Source organism: Anthonomus grandis, chromosome 2 (assembly GCF_022605725.1).
Source record: "Anthonomus grandis grandis chromosome 2, icAntGran1.3, whole genome shotgun sequence".
NCBI lineage: Eukaryota > Metazoa > Arthropoda > Insecta > Coleoptera > Curculionidae > Anthonomus > Anthonomus grandis.
The window spans coordinates 27,163,513-27,177,738 of NC_065547.1; the positions used below are offsets into that span (position 1 = coordinate 27,163,513).

The window sequence follows — 14,226 nt, forward strand, 5'->3', positions numbered from 1 at the left end:
TTGCTTAAGAAATAGGAAAATTTATGAATAATGCATTAGAAATTATGGTGGTTTGGTCAAAGATGTTTCATTAGGATATTTTATTATAGTTTTGTTTTATCCAGTGGCGTCGTAAGTATGTACTTAAAAAAAATGTCTTATTTTAATGACATTATTATTTTTCTAAATATAATATTGACTCTCTGTATCCATATTTATCAAAATTAGAACTTAAGTATCTTGGGGAAGAAGGATTCAATATAATTTAACAGATTTAAAATTAATAATGTCCTAAAGGTAGTATACTCTTGAACCTAGAAATACCGAACCCCCATTAAAACGTAGGTCTATGAGGTACTATGATTATTCTATATTATTATCTAATAGAATAAAAAAGGCAAAACCAAATAAAATTCAATCATGAAAACTTTCGAAATTATTTACATGAAATAGGAGAAAGTTTATAAAATATATTATTTTCTAGTACCATGCTTGAAGTGCTCACACTTACTTTACACACTTCCCAGGGTGTCTAAAGTTTCACTTTTTACGCACTAGTGCGTAAGAAGTAATTTGACGTTTATTTGAGTGCGTTAAAAGTAATTTGACGTTTAGTTTATAATTTGTCAACAAATATTTTGACGTTTTTTACCGTAAAGTCGTGTAAGTGGGTAAAGTAATTTGATAATTTTGATTTTTTTTCTTCGGTAGTAGGAAAAATGTTGTATGTTACACGTGTATAAAATCCACTTTTTTTATTTATGGGAATTGTCGACAAGTTTCCCATTCATCAAAATAGGCTAATTTTACACACTTGTTACATAAATAACTATTTTAATTGTAATCGAAAGGGAGGATCTTTTATAAACAGGTCAATTACCTATGTGGTTGTCAGATGTTATATTTGATAATAAACATTTTAATATTAACATCAAATAGGTTTCTTAATTTTTACAGTTAATAAATCTAAACATATAGTCATACTGTAGTCTTTAAGTACTAAACAAAAAATAAAATAAACAAAATATATAAAAATAATTTAAAAAAAATCTAACACTAAAAACGTAAGCCCCAACCCTACCAGAGAAAAAAAGGATTTATATCATTTACCTAGCAGTCAAACAATAAAGATGAGTTAAAACCTAAATCAGGTTTGAATCTTAATCAAAATGTGTATAAAAAAAGGTTGTAATAAATCGACTTACTTTAGTTTTTCAATGGCTGCTGAAAAACATCAAAAGAAACTTTTTAAATAAAAATTAAATCAGTCTGATTTGCAGATATAGAAATATTTATTTATTTACATCACTCCACAGAATCCTCATGAATTATTAAGTGTGAAGAAGGAAGACAAAACATATTAATGAAACAACTTAAAAAAATATCCCTACAAAAAAAATTAATAAAAAATATCTTGATTAGATAAAATTAGTTATATGAAATACATGAACATTTGTGTTTAAGAAAATGGTACTTTTTAATAGCTTCAATACTACAGTTTAAAATCATTGATCCTAAACAGAATGTATTAATGTTTGTTTTAGGTCTTCCAGTTTGCGGGTACACTCCGTCGCACTTGAACCATAGAACTTTCAGAAATCTTTAGATATTTTCAATATTAATATTGTTTTGGTAATGGGGCGACCAGACTTGAGAGGCATATTAGAGTATAGATCTGACATAAGAGAATTATAAAAGTTTGAAACTAAGAATACTTCTTGGACTCTGAAAGTTACATATTATGAAACACAGCATTCTGTAGCTATTGTTGATAATATCTGTTATATGTAATTGAAAGAAAGAGAACTGTTAAAAGTTACCTCAAAGGCTTTAAAAACTGTTGAACTGAATACGTTAAGATGATTAATGGTATAGTCACAGATTAAATATAAGTTATAGTTAATTTGTAATATCGTAAAGAATTAGGTTTTTCTTTAAAATAAAAGAGCTATTAATTTTGCATCAAAAATTAAGTTTTGTAAGTATTAACTTGTGAATTTACAAAGCCCTGTTGTGTAATATTAATCAGATTTATCATTAAGGGATATAAATCAGAATGCAGTACTCGTTTAAAACGTTTACAAAAGTTATTAATTATACCTAGTATACTGCCTATTATGAGCATCACAATAATTATACGTCAACAATACTATGATTCAGGTTAATAATAGGAAAAGTTTGTTTCTCTATTGTGACTCATCTCAGCAGCATAGTTTCTGTCGCAGCGATATACTGTGTATTCATTAGGAAACAGTTCAGAATGATCAAACCCATCACTCAGCGAAGTCTCAGTGATTGCAATCACATCAAAATTACACGTTAGAACGGCATTGAAAATGTTTTTGTTTTCGAGCGAAGTCCTCTAGAATTCGATGTCAAGGTCATCTAGACGCTAGTGCTACTGGTTCTAACATCGACTCATTGCCGCGGTTACCAGCGTTGCATTTAAGTTGCACTAAAGAAATTATTGATTAGCGAGAAGGTGGCTGTAGGATCACCTGTTTTTAAACTTTTATATTTTTTATTCAATGTTTTTAAACATTCATAACATATTCAGAAAACCTAATGATATTTGGACTTATCCACCTCGTTATTTTTCTGGTTAATTACTTTTTAGCTATATTATTACTATAGGAGAGTTCTTGAGGCTAGATTTGAGAATAAAAAAGTGATTCTAGGATAAAAAACGGAGTCATGATTTTCCAACAAATTCTTTAAAGTTGCTTGTAATTCTTAAAATAATTACCATCATGTTGACGCATTTAATATTCGTTAATTACAAATGCACAAGAAGAGGGCTTGGATGCAGATATGCATATCTATGGATATCAAATCTTAACATAGATCAGGAAATAGTAGAAGAACTTTTAGTGATATCATATTTAAAAATATGAGCTGTATAGACGAAATGCTTATTTCATAGAAAAACAAACCACAAAACAACTTATGTTCAAAAACCCAAATAATGTTATTCTATTAATCTAAATTTTGAGGATTCCCTTTAGGCCTGGAATTTGCAGTTATTTGTTGATAATAGTTAGACCTAAGGTATGTTTGTTGCAATATATGTATGCATAAAAAAAAAACAAAATATTTTTCAGTACAATTTATTACCTCATAAAAACGGTTGTAAAGCGGTTCTCATTTCAACAATGTTCACCGGGCTAGGATTTTGCAGAGGAGGCCTGGCTAATCCCACATTAACTGGAGTAAACAAATTCATTGCCAGCTTCATTGTTGCTACTTTTGATCCTAAAACCACAAAAAAAATAACCCAAAAATCTTCTTGTATTTAAACTTTTTTACCATATCGTTTGGAAATATCCATAATCCGGGTGAGGTTTTGTTGCAGTTCAATGGCCGTCTTAATTTCGGAATTCTGTATCGCCTCGAGCATTTTCACTGCGTAGCTGGGAAATGGACTCATAGAGGTGGCAATGGCTGATTTAAATCCAGTTGCAAACGCTGGCTCTAACAACTAAATTAATCATTTTTATGAATTTAGAATTTGGTTTTGGACCAACTTACATAGTCGCCACCCATAAATACAGTTTTGCCTTGAGAACTAGCTTCGGTTAAAGCTGCATAGGCTCCGACCAAGTCGTTTGAGGTGTATTTTATGCCTACTAAATTGGGTAATTGGTCTTTGGATTGTCGTAGAAATTCCGCCATGTCAACTTAAGGATAGAAATAAGGAAATTTTAAATATATTTTGTTCCGGTTTGGAGGAAAAGTATTTGGAAATCAAATTCATAAAATCCTAGAGGTTGCCTTGGTATGTTCAAGATATCAAAATAATATAAAATATACTTGCATCTAACCAAATACTTTTTCTTCATCTGTTTTCCATTAACTTACTATTAATTCCAGTTGCCAAAATATTATGATAATACAATAAAGGAGTATTAGGTGCTGCAGCACTAATAAATTTCATGTAATTTATCAACTCCTGCACAGTTTTCGGTTTAAAATACAACTCTGGCAGCGTTAAAATTGAATCCACTCCAATTTTCTCTGCATGCCTGGCCAGTTCCAGAACATCAGGTATGGGAGCCCCACCAACTTGAACCATTAGATGTTGTTTGGTCTCTTTTACAGCTCTTGCCCATGCTTCTGTAAGATTCTTACGTTCTCTGACTGATAAGGAGGTGCCTTCGCCACTAGTTGCTGCGACTAATAAATTATTTAATTATAAGTATTCTTTGTATATATGTTGTTTTACACGATAATTGAGATTAAGATGGTGATCCTTAAGGTGTGAATATATTTTATTTGTTTATGAACGGCCAGTGTCAATTACAGATTATGTAAACTTAACAGTTCAAGTATTTGGAGATCTTATAATTATGTAAAATATTTGACTTCCATGCTACAAGAATGTGCAATTCGAGGTTGTTAATATAAATTGATAATAAAAGCGCCCCACACAAGATCCGTACTCTATTTTAGGATGCACCAGAACACAGTTTTAAAATTATAATCAAATTGAAATATTTTAACTTTGACACCCTATATCTATGTAAGGAAGCATTTTTCTAATAAAGTTTACATTACAAGCTGATATTCTTTTAAGGTTTTCTATCTGCCATTTTTCGGCTTTCGAAACTGGACCACAATGTATAAAAGTCAAATTATTTTTGAGGTAATGTAAATGAGATTTTTCGATTTTAACCAGCGTAACACCAAAGTTACTATCAACAGAGACCCTTTCAAGACTGTATTGCTTAATCTTGTACCTACTCTTAACGCCAAAAACGTCTCCGTCGTGCAGAAAAAACTCATATTTTTACATTTAGAGGGATTTAGTGACATACCATTTCTCAAACACCAGTCAAATAGATTATCCAGATTATTTTGAAATTTCTCACAGTCCTGGAATGATTTAAACACACGGTTTAGCTTCAAATCATCTGAAAATAGCAATTCGGAAGTTTATTGTACGCCGAAACAGCATTAAAAAGAAAACATCGGTGAAATAAGGCAAAATGAAGACGAGGAGCCGATAATTTACTTATACATCTTAGATCGACGTTGTGCACATCTCTTCAAAAACTGAATTTTTCACGAAGGTAAGCAGGGAAGGAAGGAAGGAACAATGTTACAATAGTTCATAATAGGAAGTACTATGGACTCTAATAGATCTTTTAATTACGTGAGAAACGTGCATTTTGAATCTCAAGTCCTCCTCAAAAATTACACCAAGATTCTTAATGTTATCAACTATTTTTAACTGCGTTCCCCCCGCAAATAGTTGTAAATTATCGAAGACAATTTTTTGAAGAGAAACACATTACAGAATACTTGCTAGGATTTAATTTTAAATTATTACTAGACGAGAAAGTTGAAACACATGACAAAACTTCATTTATTCTATTACAACCCCCCCAATACGTCATCTGCTTTAAAAGAATAATAAATTTGCATATCATCCGCAAAGCCCTGAATACTGCAATATTTAACAACCTTATACCTTATACATGTCTGCTATGTACATTAGAAATAAGATAGGACCCAAGACGGATCCTTGTGGTATCCCAGAACTTATATAAGAACGGTTTGACTGAGCTTGATTTTCTAATAACATCAGTTGCTTTCTTTCAGAAAGATCCGACCTAAAGAAGTTTAATGAATTATTATCGAATCCATAATAGGTCAATTTTGCTAAAAGCAGGCTGTGATCAAACGTATCGAAAGCTTTAGAAAAGTCAAGCAATACGAGCGCCGTATTATTACCTCTATCCAAAGCATCACTGATTTCTTGAGTAACTTTTAACAAGGCAGATGTGGTGCTGTGCCGCTTTCGGAAGACTGGCTCTGTGGTATTGTGTTATTTGTGATAAAGAAATCATAAATCTGTGGCTAAATAAACTTTTTCAAAACTTTCGAAATTACTGGAATAATAGATATAGGTCTAAGGTCGCGATTTTAGCTAAAGGCATTATAAGAGAAGTCTTCCGAACATCAGGAAAACAACCTCTTTCCAAAAAGGAGTTCATAACATGAGTCAAATGAGGAGCAAGATGCTGAATACAATGTTGGAGCATATTCGCTGAGATGCAGTTACTACCACAGGCAGTAGATTTGAGGTCTAAAACTATTTTAGAAATTTCTGCTACAGTGGCTAAGCGAAATGAGAACTGGAGATCAGGACTAAATGTATGATTATGAAAATATTCGAATGGAGGGAGTCCTTAGCTGAAGGACTATAAACTCATGAAAAATCATTTATTTTGTCGGGATTTTGAAGGTTTACAGGTATAGAACGATTAGAGAATTTCTGAGACTAGGGTTTTTTATTGCTTTCCATAGTTTTTTACTATTGCTGTTTTTTTAATAAAGTTCCAAATATGCTTTCTTTTCCCGCCTAATCATCCCCACCACCGAATTTCGAAGTTGCTTGTAGAATAGCCAATCGGGTAAACTCTTTGACTTTTTAAATCTCGATAACGCATTATTTTTTCTTTTATAAAGAGTTTAACGCTTTCGGTAATCCATGGAGTATAAGGCTTAGAAATCCTTGAGGACTGTCGACAACCCAAATCGCTGATTCGAAAAACTTGGTTGGATGACACACCCCATTCGCTATGCCCCTGAGGGTGCTTTGTAAGAAAATGAATTTTAATGATTCTTTCTTATCGCTTTTTATTACTATTTAAAAGTAATATTTTTAAATTAAATTTTCCTCATTAGTTTTTAATGAAAAAATGACTATTTACACCACTGCCTATATAAGTCATAAAATTTATCAAAAAAATTGTAGCAAATGATTAAAAAAAATTAGTTCAGGTAATATTTAATCTGTGATCAAGGGATATGCAATAAAGTATTTTGTCGCGAACACAATAGGCGATAGAAAACAATTCGCATGGTATATTTAAAAGAAAAATGATCGATTTAATCGATCAGTGGCGTACATTTTTTTGTCAATAATGTTGGCTAAACTGTATACTTAAAGGCCTCTAAACCAATCTGTTGTATGTACAAAATTGAGACTAAATTAATCTCTTATTATTTTGCAGACATTGCAAAATTTCACCAAAATCGCGGTTAATGGGTTATTCTTTGAAAAGGTTGCACTCGTATTTGTGGCTCTTTTGGTATGTTTTGGGAAAAACGCTGGTTACGTCAATTTAGATTTCTGGGAAACGCCTTTTCATCTAGAGACAGGATAATCCAAAAATAAAATCTTGTGTTACACTTACAGTTTTAAATAAAAATCTCTAATTTTTTTTAATATTGAGATTCTCCGTGAAGTTTTTTGAGTAAGAATATTTATATCTTCAATCGATGTGAAGCTATTTGATTTTATAATAAAATCTTAGAAATGTGATAATTAGAAATTATATCCGAAAAGTAATAATCAATATAGCTCTCATAGGAACAATACTTAAAATTAAACAATTCTTCTAATATTAATGAAACGAAAAATAACTTTTTTAAGTTAATTAAATTTTTAATTTTAAATTTTAAATTTTTAACGTTTTTAAGAAATAAATTTCCGGAAATGCCGGCCTACACATTTATGTTTTCAGGATATTGCAAGTGTACCTCTCGAAACAAATGTGGATTCGATTATGGCGAATATTAGGCACAGATCCAGTTTATTCAAATTTTTTATCAACTTATCCACATACTTTTCGTCAATTCAAATTGAAATTTAAAGTTTTATTGTATAACAGGAAACAAATTTATTAATAAGTCAATGATTGAGATATTAGATCCATGGGTCAAATGATTCTATGAAAAGGTCTATTTTTATTTAGTACAGCCCTGTTTACAAGGATTGATTTTGAGGGTGAAATTAGTCCAGGATTATCTCTAGGATCAAAATGTCAGTTGAAGTGAGTTTAGACGAAGAATTATAGGACATAACCTCTAAATCTTTAAAAGTGTTATTGTTTAAAGATAATAAAAATAAACTAATAATTTCTTTTTCAAGCCAGGCGTCGTAGTCCTGCTCATTTGCCGCTTTTCCGACATCTAATCCGCTCTCGTGATTGGTCACTTTTAGCATCTTAGAAAAGTACTTAAAAAAAAAATCTCACATCAGAATGAGTTGAAAATTGGTCAAAGTGTTTCTTATTCGATTCCGCACAGATTCACTATTTTGTTTTGTGATATTCGATCTGGTTATCTTAAAATTTAATAAACTGTAAATAAAATACCATCGGTAAAACTGGCAACGACGTGAAAACGCCCGACCAAGATGCAAGCCAGCCTGAACAGCTGACGAGGGAAACCAATAATAGCAAATCACAAAATGTAAATTATAACGGATCGCCAAACAAAATAGTGAATCTAAGCGGAATCGAATAAGAAACACTTTGACCAATTTTCAACTCATTCTGATGTGAGGTTTTTTTTTTAAGTACTTTTCTAAGATGCTAAAAGTGACCAATCACGAGAGCGGATTAGATGTCGGAAAAGCGGCAAATGAGCAGGACTACGACGCCTTAAGCTTGCCCTCGTATTTTCTTATTTATTTTCGTACACAAGAATATCATATTCAATAAAATGTCAAACTTGTCATTTTGGTACTTCAAAATAGGTCCTAGGTGTTTACACCCAAAAAATTGTCCTCGTGACGTAATTTGATCCAATTATTAAATATTTGCTACCCCCGTTGTAAACGTAGCTATTGAGAGATAATACAATAAATTTGGTAATATAATAATATTACTATATATAATAATAATAATAATATAATAATATGATATTGTTATATATAGTAATACATAATATAATAATAAGACCAAACTCACGGTACAATATAAAATAATAATAAGTAGTAAGTATATTAAATGCTTGAATGGTCAAAAATTTGGAATTTTTCAAGAACTTAAAAATATTGAACTAGTTGGATGCTCTGTCTATAGGCTCTTTCTTGGCCAAATTGGTGCCAGAAGTGTTTTCTTGTATGGATGTAGGGAATAGCAAAATTCAAAGCTGACATGAGATCTAAAGCATCAATTTGATTGTTGCATATTTTAAATAAAAACATTAAACTCCCACAAATAGGATATTTATGAAGAGATAGTACATAAAAGCTTGAAAACAATAACTGCTGACTGAATCCCCTTTACTATAAATATGATACAACATATGTAGAATTTTCGTTGAACTGATTCGAGCATAATTAGAAAACCATGCATACAATAAGCGTGATTTTACTAGGCAGTTAAACAAAATTGTTCTGTTTGAAGTATTAGAAAATAGTTCAGTTGATTAATATCAACTAAAATTATAATTGATGAAGCCCAGGGTCTTTAAAAAAAATCTTAATTAAAAGTAAGCTCTTTATCAACACAGGCCCACGAGGTGACGAATAGAGTCGAAATTTGGAAGTATGGAATTATTTATTACGTAACCAAAATCAATGTTTTTTTAAGCAAAGAAATTGACATCTTTCTAAATTTCTGAAAATTTCTAACTTTCTTTAAGTAGGAGTCTGTTAACTTCACACTATTGATAAACCATGAGGATTCTTAACAAGACAAAAAACTTTCATGTCATTGGCAAACAGTAGATACTTTATGCTTATACTCGTGGCAATACCATTGAAAAAAATCATAAATAAATAATCAAAAATAGAGCAAAATTTCTTTCCTAGAGGCCACGACTTGAGGCAATATAGATAGATGATCTGAACCAATTGAACTCCACAAATTGCGGTATATCTAATAAGTAGAAAATGAAAAAATTCTACTAGATACTTATGAAAGCCTGTTTTCTAAAGTTTTTCGCAGATAACTCCTTGTCCCTACCTATCGAAAGCCTTAGCAAAATCTGGGAAGATTATATCAAGTTGACATTTACAGTTTATAGCCTTATATGCGTTTTGCAGAAATGATGTTAAATAATTAGTGATTGTTGATCTATACTGAAAAAACCACACTGATTATCTAAAATAAGATGTTTAATTTGGTGAAACAGGTTACGATACTGACAGGTCACAAGAGGCTTAGAAAAGTTGGGCAAAATGGAGATTGGACAATAGTTCGCCACTATATTTCTATCTTCTGACATAAAGATAGGGAAAATTTTGACTTGCTTTCAGGAAAAGTGGTCGTGTCTAGTGAAAAAATGAAAAAGTATACATAGAGGTTCAACGCAAAGGAACAATCACGTAGGAACACTATCAAATCTTGCAGTTTTTTGAGAATAATAATACATTCACATGTTTTCACTAATAAATATGAATATTTTAAGAAGAGATTATATATGACTGCAATCAGTATATGGAGGGAACCTGTCAAATACGCTACTACGGAAAAGTATTTACAATTTGCAGGAGAATAGACAACGAATTGTAATTGTAGTTTAAATTATTCAGATTCTGGATGTGTTTCTTTCTTGTTGTATAAATTTCCTGAAATTTCTTGTATGACGATGCATAGAACTTTCAGAATTTGGTATATAGACTTGATACCCTGCATTAATAGAGGACTTCCTGGATGCTCGAAAGGGGGTTGGGCAGTATACCAGGTGGAATATAGTGAAATATAATTCAGACTGAGATTTTGCTTAAAGTTTCAATTCTTATTGGTTTCTCCTCTAAGTGATATAATAATAAAAGGATGATCAGCATTCTCTAAGACAAGTAAAGTAGCACTATCAATAATGCATGAAAAATTAAATGGTTTTGTAAATATACAGGAAAAAGTCTGTTTGAATAACGACTTCTATCAGCATTTTTCATGACTGCCACTACTTCAGAGTATACGCCAATGTTCTCTCCTTATTTCAGATGTTGATCATATCCTTTTAAATTTACCATTCGAACCAAAACAGTAGATAACGTCTTGGCTGGAAAAATATTACCTTGTACATTACGAATATTATTAAATTGACACAGATCAAAAAATTCCAAAAGACATGCAATAATTCCACCTTCATATTAATAGTTGGTTTTAGAACCTAAATATTGATAAAAAAAATCACCTATGATTAAAACTTTCTGTTTTTGTATACAGTTAAGACTCTTAAGGGCAAAAATATAGTCAAACAAGAATTTTCAATTGGAGACCTAGGTGGTACATAAATAGCAATATTTATGTATCAATATTGCATTAATATTTTTGTCTGGATGTAACGCATTAATTAACCGGGCCGTAGCTCTTGCAATGCTCCTATTTTGGTAATACAGTTTTGTTATTTCTAGTCTTTCTTGAATTGAATAAATCATTGTTTAATATTTATTACAAATAGGTAAGCAACTAAGTAATTTGAAATCAAAGACAATGTTTAATGACATACGATGACAGTGACTGATGCTAAAAGTTCTTGCTGGTATCCAGGGTTATTAATTTTGCAATCCATTATTAGCAATATTAAGTCAAGTTAGTCGAATCTTATTAAATAAAATTTTGGCACAACAATTGAAGAAGTTACTAAAAACTTCATGGATAATAATTTTTTGTTGAATAAATGGAGGTTTTCATTTAAAAATGTAATGTGTAATGCAATATCTTAGTTTTGGATCACCCTTTATTATAGTAGAAACCAAAATTTATGTGCCCGAGCATTTTTACAAATATATACTAAGGAGATGCACAAATATGGATACGACCTTGTAAAAGTAATAAATTGGCTGGGAAAAGTAATAACTTCCTATAAGTATAGCAAAATAAAAAAATTAAGTTTTATGATCCTAATATAATCATTTTTAATGGTAAATTACCTACGTCCAGATTTGACTACGCTAAATGATTTTTATTTTAAGATGTTTTGTGACTTACCTAAAACACCATCATAGCGAGATTCTTTCAAATATTGAGCATATTTTGGAATGCGATCAAGATTAACTGAACTAAAACTAAGTTTTTAAGGTAAATCCTTAAAAAACAAATACATACTCACAAATCCTGGTTGAAAATGGTAAAAACCGGCGCTAGTAGGCCCACAAATGTAAAATTCACCTGAAAACCGGAATATATGAGGACGAGCAGGAAAAATCAAGAAAATTTTCTCACCAACATGTTTATTTACTCTCCCTGCAAACCGGAGCAACGAAATACAGAAAATTATTATGCTTAACCTTCAATATTTCAATCCGTAAAAGAAGGTAATGCGGTGGCATTCGCAATTTTTTTATATTCAATGTTATAAACGCGATGTTAATTATTCAACCGTACGTCTGCGATCTCGGATGGAGGAGGTAATAATAAAGGAGAAAGCAGATTTAACTGAATACGAAATAATAAGAACGATGGTTATACCATGCGTTTGTGATAATAAACCATTACATAAAGTTTGGCGTCGTTAATTGATTAAAGTAAGCCAATAATAATTATCCTTGATAATAAATGCAAGAGAAGTAAGGTGTGGACACCGGACCAGTTTTAAATAATACAGGAGTGGATTTTTAAAATTAGCTTTTTTGCAGTTACAGGCGTAGCTTCCCTGGTAATCATTCTTATTCTAAGAAGATCCCTGTTTTTACGGTTTCTGAAACAGTATGGCGTATACATGGTGAGTGTTAAGGAACCGCATCGATCGAGGATGGAAAACCCATAATTAGGAAAAATCTGAAAATTTGACAATACACTAAAGTCGGTGGGGGTAACTCAACTACAATATGATCTGCACTTCTGATGCAGAAGTAGGTGTCAAGTTTGTTATGCTTAATGGAAGACCATGTATATTGAGATAATTTTGGACTCTTCATTAGAATCTAAGTCTAACCATTTTTGACATACTTTTTTAAGTTTTTATGTCAAAAATTACGTTTGCACACCATACAATAATAAACAATTTTTACTGTAAGGAATTATATTTGGATCGTTGGTGAGGATTTACCCTGCAGAGGTTAACCAATGTTAATAATAAAATATAAAGTTCATATGAAATTTCGATAAATATTAATATAGGGCAGTAGAAAATGAAAAATATAAATCCCTATAGAAATCTCCTATTTTTATAATTTAGTCGTATTAGATATTAAGCCTTAAAAATAAGGATAACTTTATATGAAGATACCTATTTTGGAAATTTGTAGCTTCTGAAATATTTGTTTTCTATTTTAAGAAAACTGTACGGTTTCTAAATTGCATCAGTTGACCACGACGGAGCCACGTTACAAAAAAAAAATTAATAACAATAAAATTAAATTAAAAACAATAATGCTTAACAACACTACTTGTCATTTGCAAATTGTTAATAATAAATCATACCGGCACGATTGATATTTATTTGATTGAGAAGGATTATTTAAAATTATTTATTATTTACGGAGAATGTGAATAAAAATGTTCAACCCTTTGACATATTTGACTAGTAATTGAGGTCATAGCTTTGCTTTTTCTGAAGTGACTTATAATCAGGTGCGTCAAAAGATTGATTCTATGAGAAGTAGTCCAAGTAGGGGCCCATTTGATTTTAATACATGGCTCATTAAAATTAAAATAATAAAAAACTTGATTATTGTTCCTGTTTTGTTGTTGATACAAATTGAATAACTTAGCTATCATAAAGGGCATTTTTTCCGATTTTCTTAAAATTGCAAAAGTCATACCAATATCTAAAAAACGATCTAAGATGGATCCCAAGAATTATCGGCCAATTTCCTCAGTCCCAATTTTTGGTAAAATCTTTGAAACCTTACTGAAAAGTCAAATAGAAGAATATTTTAAGCAATATTCATTGTTTTATGTTAGGCAACATAGCTTTAGACATCAACACTCAATACAGCGGTCGGAGACTTGTGTGACAAGATTCTGGAACTTTTGAGTGCAGTTTTTACTCAAAGGTAAAACATTTTACAATTTTTCAAAATCTTTCGATTGTAGTGAGCATAATATACTTTTCAAAAGCTCGTCTATTATAGATTTGATAATCCAAGTATTAAGTTGCTCCAGTCCTACTTAACAGACAGGAGACAATATGTTCATTTTTAGAGTGGTAGGACTGGTAAATCCCAGAGTTTACTAATGGTACGGGACACTGTTCTTGGGCCCACTCTCTTTATGGTGTATATCAATAAATTTTCCAGCTATCTTCCTGGGTCTGTATTTTCTTTATGCTGATGACACACGCAAGGATCGTGTGTCATCAGCATTGCTGATAGCAGCCTATTCAGCCTGGATATTACAGCTGATCAGTCATGTAATTTCCGCCGTTTACATCTGTAGAATAGTGCAGGAACTGTTCAAAGTGTTCGCCAAACATTGTAAAGAACATCGGTTGTAATTTGATGCGGCATAGGCTGGGTATAATACATTTTTAAGTTCAGAAAAAGAAATTTATGGC

General features: G+C 31.2%; 3 protein-coding genes across 4 annotated transcripts in view; 2 read left to right on the top strand and 1 right to left on the bottom strand.

Annotated features, from left to right (window-relative positions):
* The window catches only part of LOC126747854 (proteasomal ubiquitin receptor ADRM1 homolog), a 421,821-nt gene that overhangs the window by 334,496 nt on the left and 73,099 nt on the right, over positions 1–14,226 (top strand). The gene's annotated exons all lie outside the window — the stretch shown is intronic.
* Positions 1–14,226, top strand: part of LOC126747911 (ER membrane protein complex subunit 7 homolog) — a 325,016-nt gene that overhangs the window by 223,440 nt on the left and 87,350 nt on the right. The window lies entirely within an intron of this gene.
* LOC126747898 (N-acetylneuraminate lyase-like) lies at positions 3,071–12,219 on the bottom strand. The gene is made up of 7 exons (XM_050456870.1): positions 11,952–12,219; positions 11,839–11,897; positions 11,718–11,788; positions 3,838–4,152; positions 3,508–3,656; positions 3,286–3,457; positions 3,071–3,231 (listed from the first exon to the last, which is right to left on the bottom strand). The coding sequence occupies exons 1-7, from the start codon at positions 11,955–11,957 to the stop codon at positions 3,095–3,097; spliced, it is 909 nt and encodes a 302-aa protein (XP_050312827.1). The 5' UTR covers positions 11,958–12,219; the 3' UTR covers positions 3,071–3,094.

Excerpts from the sequence above, each read along its gene's own strand:
- LOC126747898 (XM_050456870.1), bottom strand. Across the intron at positions 11,789-11,838 it reads ACCATTTTCAACCAGGATTT|TTCAGTTAATCTTGATCGCA; the intron begins GTGAGTATGTAT and ends ACTTAGTTTTAG. Across the intron at positions 3,232-3,285 it reads GGATATTTCCAAACGATATG|GATCAAAAGTAGCAACAATG; the intron begins GTAAAAAAGTTT and ends TTGTGGTTTTAG.